The 25,163-nt window shown below is 42.5% G+C and overlaps 1 protein-coding gene and 3 non-coding genes across 4 annotated transcripts in view; 1 reads left to right on the top strand and 3 right to left on the bottom strand.

The window, feature by feature from the left end:
• Positions 1-5,654: 5,654 nt before the first annotated feature.
• Positions 5,655-5,726, bottom strand: trnaa-cgc. The gene has a single exon. It is a non-coding gene; the product is annotated as a tRNA-Ala (tRNA).
• A 5,636-nt stretch (positions 5,727-11,362) lies between these two features.
• Positions 11,363-11,434, bottom strand: trnaa-cgc. Its single transcript has one exon. It is a non-coding gene; the product is annotated as a tRNA-Ala (tRNA).
• A 490-nt stretch (positions 11,435-11,924) lies between these two features.
• Positions 11,925-11,996, bottom strand: trnaa-ugc. Its single transcript has one exon. It is a non-coding gene; the product is annotated as a tRNA-Ala (tRNA).
• Positions 11,997-15,989: 3,993 nt separating this feature from the next.
• The window catches only part of LOC111231290 (semaphorin-4F-like), a 55,357-nt gene continuing 46,183 nt past the window's right edge, over positions 15,990-25,163 (top strand). Inside the window, exon 1 of the mRNA XM_022758336.1 lies at positions 15,990-16,742. Coding sequence (XP_022614057.1) covers positions 16,634-16,742 — 109 coding nt within the window. The 5' untranslated portion in view covers positions 15,990-16,633. The remainder of the gene's footprint in view (positions 16,743-25,163) is intronic.

A 25,163-nucleotide genomic window follows, 5' to 3' on the forward strand; every position in this document is an offset into this window, starting at 1 on the left:
ATAGCACCTTTCATACAAGAAATGCAGCTGAAAGAGCTTTACAATAAAGTAATTACATGCACTGACACACATGAGTGCTTCACAAGAAATGAGACATAAAGATTGATGTAACATAAGATGGAAAATAAAACTTACAGAGTAATGATAATAATGATGAAATGAAAAATTGGAATACATGCATAAGATCAAGTAAAATGTGACATTCCCTTCGTTCGGCTGTTGCTGGGAAACATCAGTTAACCAGCAGCAGGTGATCGCAAACAGTTACCATCATTTGGTTCAGCAGAGATGTACGGTTGTGTGTCATCTGCATAACTGTGGAGACACACATTGTGCTCTCTGATGATGCCAACAAGGTGCTGCATGTACAGTGAGAGTAATAATAGACCAAGGCAGCTCCCTTGAGCAACTCCACGGCAGATGTCATGTTTCTCAGACACATGATCTCCAACACTGACTTTGAAATTCCTCCAGGATATTGTTGTAAATAAGAAAGGATTCTTTTGCACTGAAACCATCTTCATCTTACTAATGAATAAGGTTGGATATCAGCCTATAGCTGATGCATATTGTCTAGGGGGGGTTCCTTTAGTGAGGGTTTTAGCTGAGCTGTATCTATAATCTTCAGGACCTGACTTGAAACACTGATGAACACCTGTTTGATAAATGCTGTAGGTACATGAGGTGGAGGAGTTAACACTCCCAGGCCTGAAACGCTCAGTTAATGTAATACAGGTGAATTTTCCCATGGTAACATTTTTTTACAGGGTTTGCTGCGGTCACAGAGAGTCATAAACCAAGACGTCCGGGAACCTGTGTATCAGACTGCCAAGAAGCTGTCAGCTGTCCTTGGCTTTGAAAACAGATTGGTGGTTTGTTGATTTATCAAAGTTCTCTTCCAGACGTGTTTTAAGACATAAATAAAAACTCTGCTTGGAATAAAAAAAATGTATCTACCATGTTTTTTTTCATAAAAGGTTCATTTACTTTGATATAAATTACTTTAGTCACATCTACTCCTTCCCTTTCAATGAAAACCCAGAGTCGATGAATATGTAAATATTTTACACTTTTAACTGCTGGACTCAAGCTGTGTCCAACTTCACTAAACATTCTGTGTTTTTTGGACGTCATGCTTCCTCAGCAGGCATGCAGCACTTGCTGTGTGTGTTTTTTTTTTTCTGGACCTACTGAGGCAGACTCGGCCACTGGCGGCGTCTTTTAACAGTTTTAATGTAAGAGGTTTTAAAGCAAATACAAGACATAAAAAAAAAAACAGGCGGTGACACATTATCTGGCACAGGAGTGTAATCATGACCAGACTTTTATGGTGAAGGTGATTGCCGAAGATTGAACCCAGGTGTGCCTCGTTTTGCCAGAGACCGGGAGAGAGGGAGTGACCAGCCACGCCTCATGCCACACACACAACGCAATTTTCATTTCCAACTAACGTTTAACGTCTGCCTGACATTAGAGTCACTGGAGACATCATCTTTCTGACGTTACATTGACGTCTGGTGCCTGCTGGGTTGTGTACCTTGAGGAGGGGGATTCTTCTTCTTCTGGACCAATAATAATTATTTTAAGGAATCAAGTTTCTGTGATATGAAATCCTTTTAAAATCACTTCACCAATGATCATGTTGAGAGTTTAAATCAGATAAGAAAACATGTTTTCTGTAAGCATTTCTTCTTCTATCAGTCTTAAAAGTGAATTAAATTGAGTTTGTGAGTGAGTTTAGCATGAGGCCTTAAAATGATGTACCGCAGATTTGTTAGGAGCCATGATTGAGACGTTTGATGTGACCATTTAAGTAACACAGATGCAATGTTTTTTATCATAAAATATAAAAATAAAGCATATGATGTATAATTACCCTTTGAATAAACCCTGTTTTTTAATCCACCACCTCAAGGCCTCCTCCAATTACTGCAGCTGTACAGTAGAAAACAACTAAATGGCTGAACTTGTAGCCACTTTGATCATCATCTTCAGCTGCTCGGCTTAGAGCTTCTAATTATGTTTCTCTTGTTGTTGCTCGTTCTGGACAAGAAGCATTCATTCAGTCTCACATATTAAGCTGTAACCAGGTAATAATGAGGGGAGAAAAATTACACTTGGGAAAATGTCAGGATGATTTCCACTTCAAGCCCTCCCCTCATTATTTTTGTTCTTTTTCATTAACATTGTTTTTGTTTTTTCAAAAGGGAGTGTGAATTCATGCATGGAAAAGGGAATAGCAACACATTTGTTACTGGGCTGATACCAACAGGGAGCTTATCGTCTTCTGTGTGTGAGTTCTTTGGAGGCAGACTGTTACCTCTCTCAATCATCTGTACAATGATGACCCCAAACCCTCCCTTCAAGCCAATTAACCTTTGAAATCTAATTAACAGTTGAGTTATTGGCTCCTGTTTGTCTAAGTAAACGTATGGAGGCCTGATCCTTCTCAAAATGTACGGATAGACCCTTCAGGGCACCAGTGGGAGAAACATATTCAATTATCCTGCCTATTAAAACTTGTCAGGAGTGTGTGTGTGTGTGTGTGTGTGTGTATGTGTGTGTGTGTGTGTGTGTGTGTGTGTGTGTGTGTGTGTATGTGTGTGTGTGTGTGTGTGTGTGTGTGTGTTAGCTGAAACAGGACGGCCTTATGCAAATATAATTACACCAATTAAACCACAGTGGGGCCTCGGAGGGGTGGGGGGTGGGGGGGTTTGGGTGGGAAGACTGGCAGCAGTTGTGTGCGAGTGTTGGTGTGTGTGCCAGTGGGTATGGTGGTTATAGAGCCGGTTCTCTAGTGTGTGTGTGTGTGTGTGTGTGTGTGTGTATGTAGGTTGATGTGCACATGTGTGGGTGTTGACATTCTGGGAACACTGTTCTTTGCACCCTCTCTTCCATCCCCCATCAGCACCCCCCCCAAAAAAAAAAAAAAAACCTGCCTCCCTGTCTGCCTGTCTTCAGGGAGCTGAAGGAGCTCAAAGGAGAAGCTCGGGAGTGTTCAGAGGAGGGATGGAGGAAGGGATGAGGACATGAAGGGAAATGGAGAGAGTAAAGAAGAAAGAGAGATCGAACGAGTGGTGCCCAGGAGCAAATTAGCTGCCACTTTACACGTAATAGGAGAAACATAAAACACATTTTCTCTTAGCAATGACTGTGTATATGTGTATGACTAGTATAATGAATAAAGGGTGTTATGTATCAGAACAATAGGGTAACTTTCTTTCTCTCCTCTTATCTAAAGTGCACTGATGAGATGTGCTATGGTGCAGATTTATCACTGTGAATGACAATTATTTGAAATATGAAATGGGTTAGAAAATATTCTACCGACCTCTCACCATCAGTTGTCTACAGAACTGTTAATTGTCGGTGCAGGAGGTGAAAGTAGGGCTATCAATTATTTTTTTATAAATTAGACTTACAAGAATATAAACAAATCATTTTTAAAATTAGTTTTTAAAACTCTCTTGCCTTTCTTCACCTTCTTCCTCCTCCTCCATCCAGAAGCAGGTGCAGAAAGCTTAAGTATAGACGGACTGACTGAGGGGAGTGAGACAACATCAAGAGGATGTGTGAAAGCACCTATGACTGTATTCCTGGATGATTCCCTCTCAGTTCTTGCCTCAAGAAAAAATACTGTGATTTGTTCAAAACAGTGAATGAGTGACTAAAGCGATGTGATATTTTCTGACATGTTTCTCCTGAGCAGATCATATTCTTGAGTTTTTACCCAGGGGGGTAACACCACCAACCAAGTCTGTCAGATTACATTTACCCCTGAGAAACTACCTGTTCATACACTCAGAGGAAAAACAACAGAATCTTTTGTGACATTGTCTAAATAAATCTTTTCAGCCTCGCTCGCACGGGAGATAAACTGTCATCTCAATGTGGTAGAAGCGACTGTATCACAAACATTGCTACAAGAAGTTGTTATCGAGCATTCGTCTTTGTGTTTTTCCAGAATACGCTGACAAAATCATCACACGCCACTTGACAACATTACAAGAAACTCAATGAAACACACTCAGGTTTGAAACCAAGAAAATAAACAGTTTTTTGTGATCAGTGAAAGAGCAGGTAATATAGTGCAGCTCTTGTGTGCACTCAGGTACAGTAGACAGGAGGTCTGTGTTAAATACAGTTCCATAAATCATCACCAGCTTCCTGTGCCAGCAGATTTGATGCCTTTTGCTAGAAAAACAAAGTAAAATCCAGCCAATTCAAATCCATTTTATTTCAGCTTACAGCTTTAGGGAGAAATTGAATCTTTAATACATTGATAGATGGAGAGTAGCCGATACACGACAGACATAGACACAAGGAACCAACATTATTTCCCTTCAAAAATCATTAACAAATACCTGCTCATTTGTTAGTTTGTTAAAACTGGCTTTTGGACCGCCAAGATGCCTCTCCCTTTTGGATCTGTCCTCTCTCTCTCCCTCTTTCTGCTCTCTCCCTGCTCTTTCTCCTCTCTACTCTTCTCTTCCCTCTCTCTCTCTCTCTCTCTCCCTCTCCCTCTCTCTCTCTCTCTCTCTCTCTCTCTCTCTCTCATGCACACATACAGTAGGAAGAGGGCTGTTAGCTAGAATGAGACATGGGCTCCCAATCCCTCTCGTCATGAGGGATGAACCCTTGCTCTAATCTCATACAGTATTTAAAGAATATATGATTTATTTGCTCTCCCCACTTTGCCATGTATATTTTTAGTTCTCAAACTTTGGGTCCTCTCCTCTCCTCTCTGCTCATCAACCGGCAGATGTTTGGGAGGGAAAGATGCCACTCTCTTCCTCCTCCCTCCTGTCCACCTGTCATTCCTTCTCTCGCTTTTTAATTCCCTATGAATTTCTTCTTTCCATCCCCAGTTGCGAAATCATAAAATGAGGGAGCTGTTGTCATGAGAGCAGACGCCCGAGCTGGATTCATCCCTCCCTCTGTCCCTCCACAAACCCGTTCTCCCTCCTGATGAAATCATTAATCCATATTCATGTGCTGATTATTGAACCATGTCCTTTATTAATAGTCATGATGTAAGTGTGTTCTCAGCAACATAACATTTGTCGTCCATCCAAGCATTTTCCCTTTCCATAGGCCTTATAACCAGCCACGAATCAATTTACCCCCTTCTCTTTATTTCTACTCCGTTTTCCACCCCCACTCCATGCTCTCTGCTTCTACCTCTTTCTTCGGTCTCAACCCCCTTCTCCTCACCTCCTTCATTTCATGTGTTTGCTGAAGGAAAGGGCTTGTGGGGACGATAGAGAAGAGGGGGGAATGATGAAGATACAAACAGGTGATGCAACCAAAGAATATCATGAAATTATATTACATAAAACCTGTGCTTCATGTTACTGTAAAGACATTTATCAAACCACAGTGCATCTGTTGTATAAAAAAGAAACCACTGGGGTGAGCTAACCCTGATGAAGGTTACTGCAGACACAAATTCATATGGATTTGTTGCTGCAATTTCCTTTGCAAGGAGTTTGATGTTTCCCATTCATTCTTTATGTAGGAAGTGCAAGGATTTTTGGTGAATATTTTGTAGTGAAACACCCTTGAACTTTATGTATCTTTTAGTATTTGTGAGCCAAAGGAGGACATGAGGAAGCTGGGAAGGATTAGTGCCTGGTTACATTGTAGATAAGAGGTGGAGATGCTGGGGATTGAACCCAGGACCTCATACATGCGAAGCATGCGCTCTACCACTGAGCTACATCCCCACTGGGGTGAGAGCAATGCACTATAAAAGAAGGTTTTTTTCAAAGGAGACACTGGAGCTACATCATGATCTTTCTAAGAAGCCGTTCTTTCAGGTTTAGTGAATGTGAGTGAAATACTGTATGATGCAGATATAATTCAGTTGCGTCCCTATGTAAAAAGACTTCATGTTAATGAGCTTCTATGTTACAGAGACAGGGCCAGAAATAGTCTCATGACATAAAAGAACCTAATTACATGTGCATTGTGCATGCATATGTCCCATGTGAGTCACTTATGATATTCCAGTTTATGTCAAACAAAGCATACACTATATTTTTGTTGTACTGGACACCATTGTAACATGTAGTCTTCAACATGTCAGGCTGATGATTATTACAGCTGCAGACAGTCACACATAAGCGGAGTGAATGATTTCATCAACGATCCATAGTGTAGAATAATCTGTGTAATCAACCACTGAATCAGCTGAATGAAATTATCTGTTTCCTCCATATAACCATGATCTCTTATCCTTTCAACACTGGCTGCTGTGTAATTATTCCAATGTGATCTTACACAGTCTGAGTGCGATGTAATTTTTTCCTGCAAATGAGTGTGGAAGGCTTAACATGCTGTCGTCTGTCTTGTCAGTGTACAGCTGTGTTAAAATGATGGCAGTGCATTCGAATGTATGAAAGGTTTGAGCTTCGCTAAACTGATTGATTTTGCAGGCAGATACATTTAATACAAAAAAGTAATTTAGGAATTTGTGTTGTCATATTTATACTAATAAAGGCCAAACTAGGCAGTGCACATACTGTGCCCAATGCTAACATGACAAAGTCTACAGAGATGCTAGCGGCTCTGTGAGGCTGAGCTTAATGCTAAAGTTTATCCTTTTGGTTTATCATGTTAGCACAAGCATTAGCATTAGCACTACACACAAACTACAGCTGAGGCCGATGGGAACGTCATTAGTTTCAGCCATGCCACAAGCATGACTGCAGTATCAGGGGTGTATTTGGGATGAACAGAGCTACAGTACAGTACAGTGGTTCTGGATAAAAATGTTTTCAGCTCTGGGGAGAATATAAACACATGTCGGAGGGAGGAAATTGGTCTTAGTATCAGTACTGAAGCTGGACTCAGTACAGTTTTACAGCAGTACAGCCAAAGCATTCCTCTCCCTCAAACAATAAATGCTTTGACACTAAAAGGCCTTGAACATATTCAGCAAAGCAGCTCTTGTCTCTGAAATGGGAATAGTCCACATCTGCTCAGGCCCACATTGCGGCAGAGTGATAAAGCCAACAGAGGCAGCCCCAGCCAGAGTCAAAAGCTGTGGTAGCATTTACAGTAAAGGGTTTAAATCTCTGTGCTATCAGCCACCCACAGCAGTTTATCTCCCAGCGCTGGGCACAAGCATGTTTCTTTGGCAAACAATCATCAGCAAAATCTTCCATTGTGACTCAACTTGAATGAACTCATCCCTGAAATTTACATTTATTCTTACTGTAAAGCATCTGGACTGTCTAACTACGGCTGGTAATGTTGTCCAGTGAATCCACTTCCTCACTCCTTTTCAATTAAGACTCTTCTTCTTGCTCAGTGAGAATCAATTGTCAAGAACAGCTTAGCACACAATAGACCTGCCTTATCCTTTCAGGGGGAAGATTTTATCATTAAGGAACAATGACCCCAATCGCCTCGCATGCTACAAATCTATCAGTAAACATCTTGTCACGTTATCATCCACTGACCCACACCTCACATACACACACACAGTGATTATGTGTTTAAAATCCACAAGAATGGATTGCGAGGAGGTTAATTATTGTTTTTCAAAAAGCTTTGGTTACAATGAAAAGCATGTAGGACCTTGTGGATACATAAACACACTGAAACACGCTGTTCATCAACTCAAGGAAATAGAGAGGAAAGGAGATGACACATGATCTATGTATGCTATGTAAATACTGTACTGAGAAATAGTTATAATATTTTTATAAAAGCCTGCAATTAGCTTAAATGATGTTAAACACAAGAAATGTAGCACTATGCTCGGCCCAAGCGAAGCTCTTTGTGATGTATTGTCCCACAGTGGTTTAGCTTTCTCCCAGTAAAACAGTTTTACTTGCTATGACAGCTGTTAAGACATGTGTCCTACTACATTGAAAGTCTGACATGTCCTCTACACAACAGCAATGGAGGAATGAATTCTTGTGTACCTCAGAGAAAATAATATCAGTGTGAAGGGGAAAGTGTTCTGGAAATATTCTGGATGAATGTAATAATAAGAGATACATGGGTGATGCATCAGAAACTATAAAGAGAAAAATATTGTATCTATATAAACTATTAAAAACAAACTAAATATTTGCTAATTATTAATAAATCCATCAATTACAAATGATAAACTCTGCGTAAAGTTTGCTTTGAAAGTGACACCAACGAGGGTTAATAGTTATAAACTGCAGACGTTCTGAGGACGTCTCTCCACCGAAGTGCTATATTGAAAGTAGTTAGGCAGCAAAAGAATACATAGACTATTACCTTGTAGTCTTTTTATTCATTCAATGTCAATAAAATAGCAGCAAAGTCATGCTGACTGAAGGATTTTGCTGGTTGCTGGACCGTACTTGTAGATTGGCTGATTCACCAGGTACGCTGCTGTGAACCTCAACTTAAACACAACGTAAGCTGGTGTTAAAATTTGCTTCCTCTTCTTCTGCACCCCCACATTCAAAATCCTGTTTTTCAGATTTATACGCTGTGGATCATAGAGTTTTTTTTTCTTTCTTCAAACTAGTCATGTATTAATGTCACTGTGAGCCAAGGAGCTTCACTTTGTACTGAGCACTTGTTTCTTCAATTAGATCTCAGCGGGGTGGAGGCGTACAATGTCGTACTCGCCCCGGGCTCTCTCCTACTCTCTCAGCATCTCCACACAGTAAGAGTGGGTTAACAGGATTAAGGGGACATTTACATTGGGTTGGGTGGAACGGCGAATACGTTGGCAGTGACTCCATCATGGTATGTAGTCGGATGAGGCTCAACGTTTAACGTATTTAGGTCAGATTTGAAAATTGCATACATTAACATACACACAAATACACCCAGGGGATGTGACGCTTTAAGACTCGTGTGAAGAGACACTTTATATAGATAGATAGATAGATAGATAGATAGATAGATAGATAGATAGATAGATAGATAGATAGATAGATAGATAGATAGAAAGATAGATAGACTGTAGTCACAAGAGAGAAAAAGTGTTTAAGACGGGTTAAAAGAGGGCTAAGGAGGTGGTGTTGGGGGTGTGCAACTTGATGTTGTTTGTTGATCTAAGAAACAGAGTCTAAATCATAAGGGAGCTGATGTTGGCATAATCTACTTAATCTGATTGAGGGCAGAGTTGTCTTCATGGGCTCAATAATTGATAGCACCATCTGCTGTGGAATCAGTCTACCAGAATGTCACACATAAGGAATTAGGTTAGAGCAACACTGGGTAATAACATTTTACCTTTCTTTACCATAAGGAGGCTGATACTGGATAAGTAACACTCTTCTTTCATCACAGTCACAACAGGGTGGGTGTGCATCTTAAAACCTTTAGCTTTGTGAGTGTATCTGCTGTCACTCTGCGCTCCAGAACCTGAATGACTCATCTGGAAATATTCTCTCAATCAATTGTAATGTAATATTGTAATATTTTCTCTTTTCTCTTTGCTCCTGTGCTCACTTGCTAACTTATTCTTACACACTCTTCGTTGTAACACATGCAAAACAAAACAAAATATGTGGACATATATATATATATATATATATATACATAAGTTCTATAAATCAAATTGTAATTGCTACCTAATAAAATTACTTGAGCCACTCACACAGTTTTCCAATGCAACTTGGGAAACACTGCGTTGGATGATTCGATTTAGCAGTGTTCAGTTTAAGTGGTCAGCCCTTGGCCAATAGCAGCATGTGTGTCTTACAAAGCACTTTGTGATCCTAAGAAGGATAAGGCTAATGATTATATTTCAGCTTACAATAAAGAATGGCTACACCACGGACGTGCAGGCTTATTATAGCTGAAATGATCCCTTTAATTAGACAAGACTTTTTTAATAACATATGGTGCGTGTGTGTGTGCGTGCGTGCGCGCACGTGTGTGTGTGTGTGAGTCTGTGTGAATCTGTGTGCATTCATGTGTGTGTTTGCTTATATCAAGATTGTATGTTTGTGTGTGGCATGTAAATTATTGATCGTTTCACCCTGTTTGAACATTTTCAATTCACAGCACCGGCATAGATGGCACACACAGTTTCCTCTCGTGGCTGTATGGGAGAGGTGCCTGCAATCATGTGCTAATGTTTGACAGACATCTTAACACTGACAACATGCACAGGGCAGTGTATGTGATGATGCGAGACGCCTTTATTTCCTCCGCCAAGCATTGTGTTGCACCACCTCAGCAGGTGCAGCTGCAGCAACAGGAGCGTATTTGTGTTTCCTGGAAGCGTCAGTCATGTTGTGTTCGTGCCACATTGGAAGAAGTTAAAGGTTGACAGATTAATGCTACAACTTGGGAATGCTGGGAGAAGTTTTAATCCATGAATTTAAAATTTTAAAGACGACACAGGGCTGATTTCAGGATTTTTTGGTTGCTCTTAATTATGCTACAATATCCAATATGACGTGCGTGTGACATAACTGTAACACAGCCTGAAGGGATTCATGGGAGTGAAAGGCAAAGTGCAGTTAATAATCATGGGATTAGTCTTCTCTTTACAGAGATGAAAAAAAAAAAAAATACAGAACTGATTTCAGATTCTTATTGGTCTTGTTTTTTTCTTGTGATGGCCTGAGAACAAAAGCTACTCCTTCACTTCTTTTTGTTCATTTCTTCTGTTCACTAATCTTGTCCCCTGTGCTCTGCTTGCTTAAGGGCTTACAGACGCAAATATAAGGAGGGAGACTGAAGGACACAATGAGCAAAGTTTAGGACAAAATGACATTAAACAAAAGTCTTGCTTTTCTTATCACCGTATCCATAATTCCACAGTGTATATCTATTATGGAAAAAATGGTTGGAGGACAGCAGGGAGACATTTAGGCCTGATAAAATCTATTATATCTTAACTATTTCAGTTGTAAAAGCAGCTGAAAGTGACCCTTCAGGTTCTTTTCCATTCATTCACCTTCGACGTGGCGCGAGGCTGCCACTCTGGTGAATGCTTTTGCCTACTGCTAAGTTCAAACTACACGATGTTAGCCTTGATTTTCGTCTTGCCGACAAGTTTGTGGAGATTGGGGAGAAAACCCCCAGATAAGAGGCAAATCATTGTTCACTGACTTTGGGGAAACCTCTGGGAGGAGTTGTGCAATATCCCTGCTGCCCAATCCATCCACTCACCCGTTTTTCTTTTCTTTCATTCCTTATTTTTTAGCTCAGCGGCGAACAAAAACCTTGGCTATATGTTTCTTGTCAACATCCATTTTAGAAGGAACACAATCTATCGCATGCTTAGTTACACGTCAGGTCCTGAGTAACATCAAACATCTACTTGTTGTTTCTCTTGGGAGCAAATCACAACAGTCTAAAGACACCCAATTACAGGAGAACATGTCGCCTCCCTTCCTGTTGCTGGAGGTGGAGATGCTGGGGATTGAACCCAGGACCTCATACATGCGAAGCATGCGCTCTACCACTGAGCTACATCCCCTGTGCTTGACACATTTACTACTCCGTCTTCCACCCCCACTCCATGCTCTCCGCTTCTACCTCTTTCTTCAGTCTCAACCCCCTTCTCCTCACCTCCTTCATTTCGTGTGTTTGCTGAAGGAAAGGGCTTGTGGGGATGATAGAGAAGAGGGGGGAATGATGAAGATACAAACAGGTGATGCAACCAAAGAATATCATGAAACCTGTGCTTCATGTTACTGTAAAGACATTTATCAAACCACAGTGCATCTGTTGTATAAAAAGAAATTGGGGGACGACTGGGGTGAGCTAACCCTGATGAAGGTTATTGTAGAGAAAAATTATGTGGATTTCATGTTGTCATTTTCTTTGCAAAAGCATCTGATTATTTCCCATTCATTCTTTATGTGGGAAGTGGAAAGATGTTCGGTGAATATTTTTTAGTAAAACACACTTTAACATTTAATAGTATTGTGTGAGCTAAAGGTGGACTTTACATTGTAGATAAGAAGTGGAGATGCTGGGGATTGAACCCAGGGCCTCATACATGCAAAGCATGCGCTCTACCACTGAGCTACATCCCCCCTGTTTCACACCACTGCTGCCTTTAATCATTGGACAAGTGGCGATATGAATCTCATCACCTTTCTTAGCATGATTAATGAAGCTGTCCCTGATTATTGAACACCAACACATGTAGCGGGATATGACACTCTGAGAAATTTCATATTTGTGCTGTTCACACACCTTCTGCTGTCATGTTACAAAAAACTCCCGTGTTCAATCTGCTGAATGGGAGACAGCTAATCAGGTTGAAGGCTGTTACAGTCCAAAAGTATTGTGAATTTAAAGTTGTAATTTTCTCTAAAAGAGGAGCCGGTTCATTTGCCTGCATCTGCAAGGTTACAGCAGACTTTTTGTTGAAAGCCTTAATGTAAAGTGACCTTCTACATTCAGTATTTTGTGGTCTTATGTGACCCACAGAAAAGTATCATCTTAGACAAGCCATTGGTGATTGACTTTATGCACAGAACACATGCGCTCTACCACCAGGCTACATCTCCTATACTGGAAGATAAACAATTGCATTATAATACATCCTTTGTTCAAAGCCAGAGTCCAGGTGATCCATCATATATTATATTTATTCACACACATATGTATGAAATATGATGGATTCATTTCATGCACTTAATAAACTTCCCTGTGGCAGATTAAAATGTCTGTGTAACTTGAATAACCTGGACAAAAATACCCACACTCATGGATCATTTGGGTGGAATGAAGCTAATGAAATGCTTGAAGTGAGTGTCTCCAGTCTCACCTGGGCTCAGAACAATGATTCAGAGCCACTGCCTGAATCCCTTCCACAATAAAACAGCAGAGTCCATTGTTAGGGATTAGTGGAAAAAGGTTTTGGGCTGTTTGTTCCATTTCCTCCTCAGCAGAGGTGAGGGATGGGGGGTAAATCAGTTGGCAACAACCCAGCTGCGATGCAAACACAAGTAGTGGATCTCACACAGGGTGGGGATTGACTCCAAGCTTGCCTGGTAACCTGTTTTAGTCAGACATCGTAGGTCAAATGCACACTTTCTGCACAGGATTTCTGCTCTGTGTTTTTATATTCCTTTAGATTGACAGCTTGATTAATAAATTTAGACAGACAGTTGGAGGGAGCAGGAAGTGTGCACAGATGCAGCATGGGAGGTAGAAAGCATGGTGGGGCAAGGGAGGTTAGAAGATGTAGAGAGAGAGAGAGAGAGAGAGAAAGAGAGATGGAGACAGAAAACCAGGGTGTACTGCATCTTGAGGTTTAATTAGGAAAATGAAAGCTGTTAGCTAAATGAGGTTTTCTGTGTGTGAGTGCATGTGGCCTGTCTGCTCTTTAGGGCAAAAGCCCCCATCCATTTCTGAACCCCCCACCCCCCCCCACCCCCACTCACACACACACACACACACAACCAATAAGTATGGGAACAGAATTAAAAAGCATGACTGCATGAATCACTTACCCAGAAAATAGACCACTCACAGATTTGCTAGATTTAATGCAGAGACTTCACAACAAACAGTCTTTTTCAACAGTCACTGCTCCTCTATTCTGCCCTGATGTCCAAGAACAAGGTCAATGTCACGTGTGTGTGTGTGTGTGTGTATGTGTGTGTTTGTGTGGCCTAAAGCTGATCCAGGAGCAGCTCACTCAGTGATTTGGTGCCATATAATTACATTTACTGGAGGAGGTGGCTTGTCAGTTTCTCTCCAGCTCTTTCCTCTGTCTGATTTTCTTTTCTGTCATAACCCCCACCCCCCACCCAGCTTCAACCAGTGGTCCCCAACCATTAGTCACACATACACACATACATTCATACATACGCACATGCATGCATACACACATGCAAAGCCTTTGGCCTAACCCCGTGTCTGGTTTACTCCGACGCACAAAATTGTTTCAAACATGTGCACACATGTATGCAAGCGTGCACACACATACTGTACACACAGAAAAGACACATTTACAGACTTGTGACAATGCATAAACAGGCATGAACACTGAACACACACATTAACCAAGGGAGTGCAGGGTCATGGATTGCAGCTTCCTTACATCAGGGTCTGAATATTAATGTGCAGGGACAGATAAGCAGCCGTGGCAATCCCTTTAAGGCCATACTCCTCACTGGTTGGTGCTTCTGGTTAATTTATGCCAATCTGAACAGCCAATTTATGCAAATGTTGTGCTTCAATTTGAACCAGTGTGTGTGGAGTGGTTTGAAGGCCTCAATCAATCTGACTGTGTCGGTGCATCTGGCTTTGTCTTTGTGCCTGCTTATCTTGTTTACTGATATCTGGAGGAAACCTGCTTTTGGTTGTAATTCCCATTTACTGCAACTATTTTCTCATGCAATTCAATTTGTTCAAGGGTCTGGGTTAGGAATCAGCTGTTTTAGTACTTGCTTACTTCACCTGTCCAGAAGGGGGCAGCAGCTAAAAGAGGTTCAATGGATTTCTACCAAAGACACTCCCACTTCCTGAATTTAAATTTCCTCCCAGACGGACAGGAGTTAATCTCAACAGTAACTGACCCAGACGTGAATGTGGACCTCCGTGCTGACACTGATAAATATGCTCGCCACCCTAGAAGTCACGGGTGAAGGCAGGGTGGGGTTTGCTCAAGTGCCCACAGCTTCAACGGCTGCTGCAGCCGCTGCAAATGAAGACATCTGTTGTGATAGTGAGTGATGCTTCGTCATTCAAAAGTCATCGGCCGCGTAAAGATGAGACACGCACAGTGTGAGCTTAATCGGGCTTGATGAGAGACGGCGCCGCTCACTTCTTAGCTCCATTTGGCTTTTTCTTTATCGTCTCTCCCTCACCTCTGACCCCTTCTCCTCCTCCTTCTTCCCCCTCTTCATCTACCAAATCCTTTAATCCAAGCTCCACTGTGACCCCTCCCTTTTGTCCAAGAGTTGGGGTACATGTCTGCACCCCCGCCCCGTGAAATTAGCCGTTCAGCAGTGCCAGCCGTGGCGCTGTCCCTCCGGGGAGAAGGAGGGAGGAAGCGGGAAAGCAAGTGTACATGTTTTCAGTGTTGGAGTGGTGGCTGCTGTACAATTATTCAAAAGAAAAAGAAAAAGACCAATATTAAAATTACAAATCAGGCATGAGCAATTTCTAGGAGGGTGCAGTTTATTGCTTTTCAAATAACTATGTGTCATTACTTGCTTAAATCACAGGGCTTCATCTTTATGAGGCACATGGCAGAAAACACCCTCTTTGGGGATTATTAGTGTGGTTAAGGCCTGAAGACCATTGACCTCACAACTACTATTTAATCATCTTTACTTTGGAGGCTCCGCCCCCTCCCGATGCAGGTGACTGACAGGTGGATTAAGAAAACGATAACACAGTTTAGAGGAGGAGAGAGACCTTTACATGGCTATTCTGAATGAAAATGGCTTCATAATATTAAACAGGCATTATATATTTTTTGTTTTTAGTTAGTTTAGCTACTGTACTTTTTGTTCATAGTTACTGGAGGAGAAGTAAATTAGACTATGATTTAAATATTCCACAGTGAGTGCTAAGTCCTTCCCCTCTTCACGTGGAGTTTCTGAATTGGCTTCATTATTTCAGCGATGATTATAAATGGAAGGTCATTCAGTTCAGTCTGGGGAAAACCTTGGGTAAAACATTTGATCAGACTTAATGGCTGATCCTATTCAGGGTTGAGGGGACACATTAAACAGTTTATATCACACATTACAACCCAACACATGCTGGATTTTTGGGCGATTACTGATATTATATTACTGATGTATTTGAGAGTTTTAGTTGTGGACAGTCATTTTCTTAAATCTAACATTCATAACACAAAGACACACAGGCAGCTCTACGGGAGGATATTATGACAGTGAGACCATTATCTTACTCTTTGAAAACGCTATACGGGTCTTTTCTGCACCTGTCCCCATTCTCACCTGTTTTCTCGCGCTGCCTTCTCCGGAGGGCGGGGCCCGAGACGATCAGCTCCTGTACTCTGCGCTCGAGCTGTTCAACAGTAGCAGTAGCAGCACATCCTCGAGCCGGTCGCAATCCACTATATCGCCTCACCGACACAGCGCGCGCTCGGGATTTGTTTGTTTCGGTGTTTTAAATGTAATTTTCTTGCTTTAATTTTCTTCGATAATTTAAAAGTGAAGACGGGCGGAGGTTTGTTTATACCGGCGGGACAGGCTCAGCGACTTCGGGCACAGAGCGGGGCTTCAGCTCATTACAGCCCAGGACACTGGACATTATTCCTGCACAAGAAGAAGCTACTTTTGGATTACTTTGACTCACAGTTTGTGACTGGAAAACGCCACAAACATTACTAAAATACATGATCTCCTGGTTTCCAGCATGTCGCTTTTCTAGTGGATAATCCAACCCTCAGTTGCGCTGTGCGCTTTGTGCAGACTGTAGCTTCGGGGAAAGAGTAACCTGTAACCGAATAACAGAATAAAAAACATTTAAGAGGCATTTTCTGCATTTAGACACAGTTACCCCAACTTATCCCTCATTGTGTTAGACCGAGCCCTGCGCCCCTCAGAGAAACCCTGAAGCCAAGATCAGGATCAGGATGCATCTCAGCTGAAACCACGAGTCCGGGACTTTGGTGTTGAAATCAGATCGGACGGACCTCCACCCTCCCCTCCTGGACCTGGACAGCAGCCGAATCAGGATGACTCCTGACGGTGCCATGTTGATCCTGCTCCCGGTCCTGTGCCTGCTCTCTGGAGCCTCCCAGGCAGCGACTCTGGGCGGACAGGAAGGCGACTACAACCGGGAAGGTTAAGGAAACCCGTGTGTGAATGGTGTTCAATGCTGAGAGTGATTTTTTTTTTTTTTTTTTTTTTTTAGAAAAAGCTCATTTTAAAAATCTTCAATTGGATGGGCTGTATTATGAGTTTGCAAATAATGTCTGCAATTATGCAATTATGCAATCCTTATTGATGATGATGATTACAGGTTTGATACCTGTAATCATCATCATAAACGTTATCAACAATCACTCATGTGGCCGGAGCAACACCTGCAACTTTAATGTAGTTTGCATGTTGTCTGACATTATTTAACCATATGCAAAGCCGATGCCCAAAATGATGCATGATGTGTATTGGCAGTACTTGGTACAAAACCCCATTTAACCCAAAGTTAAACCTGCATTTGTGTCGCAACCTCTGCTCTGCGCTGCTGCTTTTACGCACTGAGAGCGCGGTGCCAAAGGGCTGCCTTGTGCCTTTATTGTGGCTTGATAAATGGTGATGCTGGCGAACCAAGCAGGTGCCAGACTTGTTCTCTGACCTCAACGCCAACAACAAGTGCACAGACTGGGCAGATACACCGGGCTGCTGGTTGATCCAGACACGTAGCAGCTTTCAGATTTAAAGGAACAGTTCAGTCAAATGCGCTTCCCGCTGGAGGGATTGATCCGTCTAGGGAATTTGTCTTTTCATTTGTTCTGGTCTGGAGAAGGCAGAGGTCAGGATCAGCGGCTGTGTAAGCTGGGAGTGATTCAGCATCTTGCTCTGGGACACTTGAGCAGAGTGGACGCAGGGGCTTAAATAGGTTTGGATGGCGAAACTCTAAAATGACCACTTTTTAAAATGAAAAGTGGCTGTGTGTGCATCACATTCACAACCATATCCGAAAATGTGAAGTGGGAAAATGATGAAGAGAGAGAGAGAGAGAGAGGGAACCCGACACAGAATTTGGATGGCTGTAAGCCGGAGTGAATGGAAGACAAGCTCGGCTCTCTAACAAGCTGCCTCTTTGTGCCGTGACCATCAGGGTCAACAGCACAGACTCGCCAGCCTTCCTGTTTTCTGCAAACTGACTGACAGTTAAAATGGAAAACATAAAATGAGAGGAGACATCCATCACAACAAAATAATAAGAGGCTTATGGGGAAATAGTCATACAGAGCTATTTTGTTACCCTCTGGAGATTGGATTGCAGTCTGTATGAGCGTGTCTGGGTCCCTCTATTTGTCCATGTTTTGAATGTATTCTCTTTGTCTGCAGGGAAATAAGTATCTGTGCAATCTCCCCATTCGACCCTGTTGTTTGTTCCTCCTGTATATTTTTCTTCTTTCATTCTCCTTTAAGTATTTTGTGTCTGATTATTTGCTCTCAGCGCGTTCTCTCCCTCTCCACCATGTGATGGTGTTTACACCCGGATGCAATGAGGAGGAAAGATTTAGAGGTTGCGTCACCGTGTGTCCATTGACCAGCAGCCCGGAATCCAGTCACCTGACTGTTTTAATGGGCTTTGCTCCACGGCTGCACTCTGCACCAGATCTTATTGTGCTTTAACCCTTTGCATTTCCATGGCTGACCTATATGTAAACACAGTGCTTACCTCTGACAGTTCCTGCTTGCTGTTGATTCAGGCTCAAATGCTGAATGAATGCAGTGTTTGTAAGTTAGGTCCCTGTTTCTGTGTGTGTCATTACGTAACAGTGGCCTGTGGCACGCTGGCCCCACAACAAATACAGTTGGAGCGAGTGCCAACACACAGCAGTGAGAGAGAGAGAGAGAGAGAGAGGGAAACATGCAGATACGACGCCCCACAGAGCAGCTCTCCTCATCCTCACAAAAAAAAATGTAGATTAAGAAATGCATCAATATTTTATTTCATGTAGCATCATTGTTATTCTGTCAGATCAGATGCATCAAAGGTTGGTTGCTAAGTGCAAACATTCATGACTCCTACCCTGATTAAAGTCACAGCAACCAGTTAAGTTAAAAGTAGTTGACATCCTCAGCAGGGTGTGTGTGTGTGTGTGTGTTTGCTTGCATGTGTCTTATGATAACTGAAGAGAGACTCTTATGTAAGACAGTGTAGTTGTTATAAGCAACTGGTCAGGTGATATGTGTGTGTGTTTGTGTTGTGCTTGGTTTGCATGTACAGTAACAGTCCAAGTGGCTTTGTGCACAGAGCGCTGAAGCTAATGGAAACTGCTGTCGGATGCAGTTCTGCTGTATCCGCCTCTAGATACTGTCTGACGTTAATGGTCACCAGAGGATGAATCCTGACGGGGGTTGGTGATAGCCTGTCCTTACAGTCCAGGTCTCTGACTCCGTCATCAGGAGCAATATGTTGCTCCGGGAGTGATATGAAAGTCAGTCTGGTCCATATGATCTATGTGTCTTGCATCAGAACGATGAGTTTTGACACATCTGTATTTGTTGTACTTGTAAGTTGTGTTCATATGAACTGGTGCTGTGGCTAATTAGACTGATGTGGAATTGTTCAAACTCTCTGGTTAACGGTTTGGGGAAAAGTCATAAAGCTGTTTGGCTTAAATTACACACTGCATAACGATGTTGCCATCAGAGTGTGGGATATTTATTTAAAGAAAAACAAGCCTGTGTAGCTGGTCATGATAATTTAACATTTAACTTAAAAAACATCAAAACATATTCATTAAGTACACATCTGTATTTAGGCATGTGGGTAAAGTAAAGAAAGACTTATGTTAAAGTTTAAGATACACAGGAGTGTTGATATAATTTCTAAAACACCAGACTTTACATTGTGTTTATGTGTGTGTGTTGTGATGGGATCAGAGAGCGGCCCCTCTGCCAGCTCCAGTCAGTTTCAGTGGCCTAGCAGCCGTTTTAATGCTCCTCACATGAAACTCATTAGGGTGTCGGCACAGGAGGGAGGGCCAGGCTCCCAGCGCTGCACCCGCTGTATGGATCGGGGTCCCTTTTATAGTGGAGGAGAGAGGAGCTACGTCTGCTTTGATTAGCTCGGTTAGTCGCAAACTATGCAGGTACTGTATATAAGCAGTGTGCTGCTCTTCAGCCCACCCAGTGTCCATCTCCCGCACCACCTGCCTGCTCACCAAAACCATACTTTCTCTTTGTTTGTAGTCAACAGCAGCTTAACAGAGTCTCTATTCAAACGTTCCTCACTCCGGTAGCTCTCAAGGATAGAAGATTTATTACTCCATTGTAGTTTTCTGTTTTAGTGCCAACATTTGCACTTGGCTAGCGGTGAACTATGTCTGTGTGTGTGGGCGGATGGGAGTCCAGTATAAGAAAGATTATCAAAGCCTGAAAAACACAGGGACTGCCTTGATTTCACTACACACTGTTGAGGGAGGGGTGGGGCCCGAGACTCATTGTATCTGTGGTTTGGTCTTGTCTGTGCTTTTCATGAATTTCACCAAAAAAAAAACTGATGATTCACATTAAATGACATGAGTGAGGACACGTCCACCTCACACCCATGAGTGTGAAAAGTGCAACCGTTTCCAACATTTTTGGCCACAGAGCTTAAATGAATTCCACAATTCAGATGTATTTCCTCTGCTGCTCCTCTCCTGGTTCCGCCGTGGTTTCGGCTTGGGGTCTCGAGATGGAATGCAGTTAGCATATGATGGCCTAAACAAAAGTCACAGTCAGACGGCTTTTTGAAGAGCTCCTCCGCCCATTTTCCCTGAAAGCTGATTTTGATTTCATAAAAATGTGTTCGTTATTTTACACAGTGGAGCCCACAGTTTTCTGGACGCCACTGTTGTATGGTCAGTCAAGCTCGAGAACCCCATTTTCCTGGGTGGACTCATGCATGCAGTTGTTGGAAAACGGGTCATACAGCAGGCGACATGTGTCATTTAGTTGGGGTGGTTTTGTCCAAATGTGCAAGAATTCCCATTCTTCTGTTTTCATATCAGAAACATGTCTGGGGATTTGTCCAGGAAGAGTGTAACCACTTAACTGTCTGTGAGAATACATATGGACTACAGTAGATTATGTGTTTGGGTTGAGGCTGCATTGTTGTCTCCCACCGGGGAATATGAAGCGGTTATGCAAAGACAAGAGAAGGAGTCTTTCTTCTCTCTCTTTCTTTGTTAATCTTCTCCAGCCCCTCATCTCTCTCCTTTCTTCTGAGTGTAGATGATGATGGGGCCTGGTGGAGCTGAGTGGTGCCATGGGAATGAGTAAAGGCATCAGAAATGCTTTCAGTGCTTCTTTTAGTTTTGTCTGATAAGCCCCAGGTCTTTGCGGAGCTGTGGCATGGAAAGCTGTGTTCATTTATAACCCTCCTTCCTCCATCCTCCTTTTTATATCTCTCTTCTCTTCAACAGAAATACCACACCTGGTTAGAGGGTTTCCCTCCTGGCTTATGTGGTTATTAGTCTCTGCCTCCCAACTTAGCATCTGTTTCTGTTTCTTGTCTTTAGCTACATCTCTGTTTTATTTCTCTGCCTTTTACCCTCCTCTTTCTTCTCTTATTCTCTTTAATTCTTCCCGTTTTCTTCCAAATCCTTCATTTTCTCATTATCTTTGTTGCAAAGGTCAGAGAAACCATTTCCATTGACCTGTAAGCCTAGTAACATTACATTTGTTTTGAAGTGAGCTAGAGAGTTTAATTGAACTGAAACCAAAAAGTGTTAAAAGTGAGCGAGAGGAAGTGAATAAAAGAGGGAGTGAATTCCCAGCTTCCACCAGCCACCTACAGAAAATACTCTCTCACTCCTTCATACGTTCGTCAGCAAAGTTCATTCGCTTCTCATACGCCTGTGCTCATAAAGCTCTCTCTATGAAGTCTACGAATCTGAGAATTACATTAGCAATGCACACGTACGTAGTCGTTGGAGCTCTCTCCCACGTTGTTTGTGAATGGTCAGCCCACACAGGCACTCCTGTGACTGCAGCCTGTCAGCGTAAAGGTCAAACTGAGTCAGATGTCAAAGGCCACACACACACACACACACACACACACACACACACACACACACAGTCGACGCAAGCAGATTCCATTTGTCGCATTCTCAGAAAGATTTCATGATTGGGATTCTTGGTGACTTTTTTTTTTTTTTTTTTTTTTTTGCTCCCGCCCTGATTCTGCGTCTCTTCTTCCGGTACGTCTGTTCCCTCCCTGGAATGACTGCTGCAAACAGTTTGAACACAGGACGCTTGAGGGTCAGAGTCATGGTGGGCTGCTTTAGTGGAGGTGGGATGCCTGGAATTCTCCTTCATCTTCATTCATCCATTCATCTATTCCTCCTTCCAGCCTTGTTCTCGCTCCCTCCTTCGTGAAAATCTCGTGAAATGTGCAGCGTCATGACGTTGAGGCCGGTGGAGCGTTCTGGAGATTAAGTCTTGAGGGGTTTAGTGGAGAGGGCATTGAGCATTGAGTATGTATTACCTTCAGACGGCTTTAGAACCAAAGATTGCTGCGTACAGCTGAAGCATAGACGATCAACTCATTGGCATTCACTCCTGCGTTCTGCCCTCGTCTCCTTCCTCTCTCGCCCTCTGTTGCGTGAAAATCCCATCTGATAGAAAGTAAGTTGAAACCAATTATAATGCACAGAGAACTATTTTCGGCATTTAGACACATGGGGTAGCGTTTTATTTTTTCTGCCTCTTGTTCTGTTTAATTTCAAGTTGAAGTGACGCTTTTTTTAATCAAACTTGGACAGTCCCGGAGGCATTATGAATTTAAAGTTTTACTTCGTGTTTTGAAATCTTGAATGAGTTTGAGGGCTGTCTCCTGCTGGTCATACTGCTGACTGTCGGCTGGAACCGTCATCAGTCATATTAAACGGTATTGATTTTATGGTTCACAAGCTGAAGGTGATGTGACGGAGAACGAGAAGGGGCAGAGGGAAGGTTGAATTTTAACTCTGTGAAAGAAAGAGGGATGAAAAGAATGGAAAGCAGGAGCGGAGAGGGGGACATGAAGAGGAACAGGAACAAGGAAATAAGAAAATTTAAATCAGATCTGATAAGCTTTTTGGGAAATGAGCCAGAAACAGAGAAAGAGAGACTCATAGATCTGTCTCGCTCAGGACAGAACCAACCAGACAGACAGGAGGCGATGGGCGTTACAGGTTTAAGATAAGGTCAGAGGTCGCGCAGGGTCACCTTGTTCGCTTTGAGGCCCTGACAGCATCCACTTAACCTGCTTGCGTCTTGGAGGCCTCACACGCACAAAGACACACACACTGCAGTCACAAAGAGACGCTCCGCAGAGAGTTGGCGGATGTTGACTCAGACTGATTGGAAGTCTGGAATCAACAAAAGTCATCGATCGATTGGCCTGTCAGTGTTGATCGGGGTTTTCTGTGTATCGGGATGTGTGTGTGTGTGTTTTCAGGTCAGGTTCTATCTATTTACCTCTCCTATTGTCTGTTTCACATCACTTCATTCCTAATACATAAAATAATTATGGATTGAATCAGTAACTGATTGATAATTGCAGCAGTTTAGATTGTAAGGGCTTTGTTTACATTTCAGGCTGAGGCTTCGAGTGTGTGCGTCAGTGTGTGCGTGTGTGTTCTCAGGACAGGACCTGTGTCAGCATTAAGGCAGAGGGAGCAGTGTTTGGAGGGGAAGGAAACACACACTTTTCTTGGGAACCGATTTCCACATTGCAACCGCGCCTCTGCCAGCAGTCGCCGCATGAAGCTACACGAACAGTATGTTGTTGTCTCGGTGTTTTTGTGTCAGAAAGAGGTTGTGACACAGAAAGGTGGACGGCTCATTTTGTGGAGAAACGCCTCACATCAGCAGCGAGCAGTCAGCTTATTTCAGATTTGTGCCTGTTGGCATTTTTTTAACTCTCGGTGACAGTTGGAGGGTGGAAGACGCCACCGTGTGCAGACTGCTGAGTTCGAGTGCAGAGGAAATGTCTTGTAAATTCCATCTTTACTGCTCCCTTATACACCTTTCTTTTATTTCAGCTTCCGTGCAAACCACCTAGAGCATTTCACCAGGGAAGATGTACAGTAATTGGGTCAATGCTTTCGATACTTAAAAGTATTGAAAACAGTAAATATTCAGTGATAACGATGCGGAAAATACTTTACGGCTTTCTGTTGGTTTCACTTGCACTTTCATTAACATGGACGTGCCACAGTTAATACCATAGTTAGCGATGAATATATATATCAAACTGAGATACAGTTATACTTTCTGAAAAAATAACTTTATTTTTACATTTAAAATTCTTGAAAACACTTGGATTACAAGCTCAAAGGAGGACTTACTGACAGTTGTCGGGCCTCAGCTGCGACGGACATGCGTTGGACTGATTGGTCAGCACGGGCCCGTCTGTGTGGGCTGCGCTCTCCCATAAGTTTCTAATGCCAGGGGAGACTCTTGTTAGTGAACACAACATTACGGAAGTTGAAGAGAGGTTCACTAATCTGCTGCATTTGAGTAAGAGACATCAAAGCCAGCCCTTCAGCAAACACAGCAACTGCATCGCACTGTTCTCAAAATAAAAGTTACCTGGTCCTAACTCGGTCCCATGAGTGTGTGCGCGGCCCCATCAGCACTTTATAACACAAGGTAAATGAAAGAATGTAAGCGCAGTCACCTTGGGGAATATAATTAAAGCAGGATGTGGCCTGATTGAGGATGATACATCCATTTTGTGTTTTGGTGAACTATCTCATGTTGAACGATAAACAGAAACTGCTGTTCAAGTACAAGCCCATCTAAACTCTCACATTTAGTTGTGTGAAAACATATTACATCACCTGATGGTGGTTTAAATTCATGTCTGGATTAGCAGGTGGGCGCAGTGGGCTTCTGCACTGGGTTGATTTCCAGGGCGGAAGCTCCAGGATCTTCTGTTTTCTTGTTTGGGAATCTGCAGCTTGAAATCGCAATATCAGCTGATATGATGGAGGCCTTAAGGTGGGTCTTGTTTTAACAGGATCCTCGTGTAAAAGTGTAAAGTTGAAAACCTGCATTATTTCAGGTTTGTGATTTAATGTTTCATATGGCTAAATAATTTTCTGCTTAAGTAAACTACCACAAAGGAAACCTGTATCTAGCGTAGTAACAAAATACACAGTGACCGGACAGGAGGAAGGTAACGAGCCCAGCAGATAATATTTTCTCCATGTGCCTCCAGCAGCTCATGTCTGAATTCAGTAAAAGCTCGGTTTAATTTTCTCTGAGCTGCACAGTGTCTGCAGTCCAGGCTAATACAACTAGCTTTGTTTATACATACTATTACTTTACATGTTATAATTAAATATCTCCCTCCACTCTTCTTATCTTTATAGATGTATTAACCAGGTGATAACAGAGTAAATATATGGGACACTAATAATTACACACACACACTCAGTCGCTGTGAACGTTCACCTCTCATCAGAACTGGACCATCAGGTGAAACTGGCTTTAAACATGACAGTGTTTGGTTCAACCGGTTTCCAGTGAAAATAGAAACACACCCCA

This window comes from Seriola dumerili, unplaced genomic scaffold (genome assembly GCF_002260705.1).
Source record: "Seriola dumerili isolate Sdu_G_001 unplaced genomic scaffold, Sdu_1.0 BDQW01000295.1, whole genome shotgun sequence".
Classification (NCBI taxonomy): domain Eukaryota; kingdom Metazoa; phylum Chordata; class Actinopteri; order Carangiformes; family Carangidae; genus Seriola; species Seriola dumerili.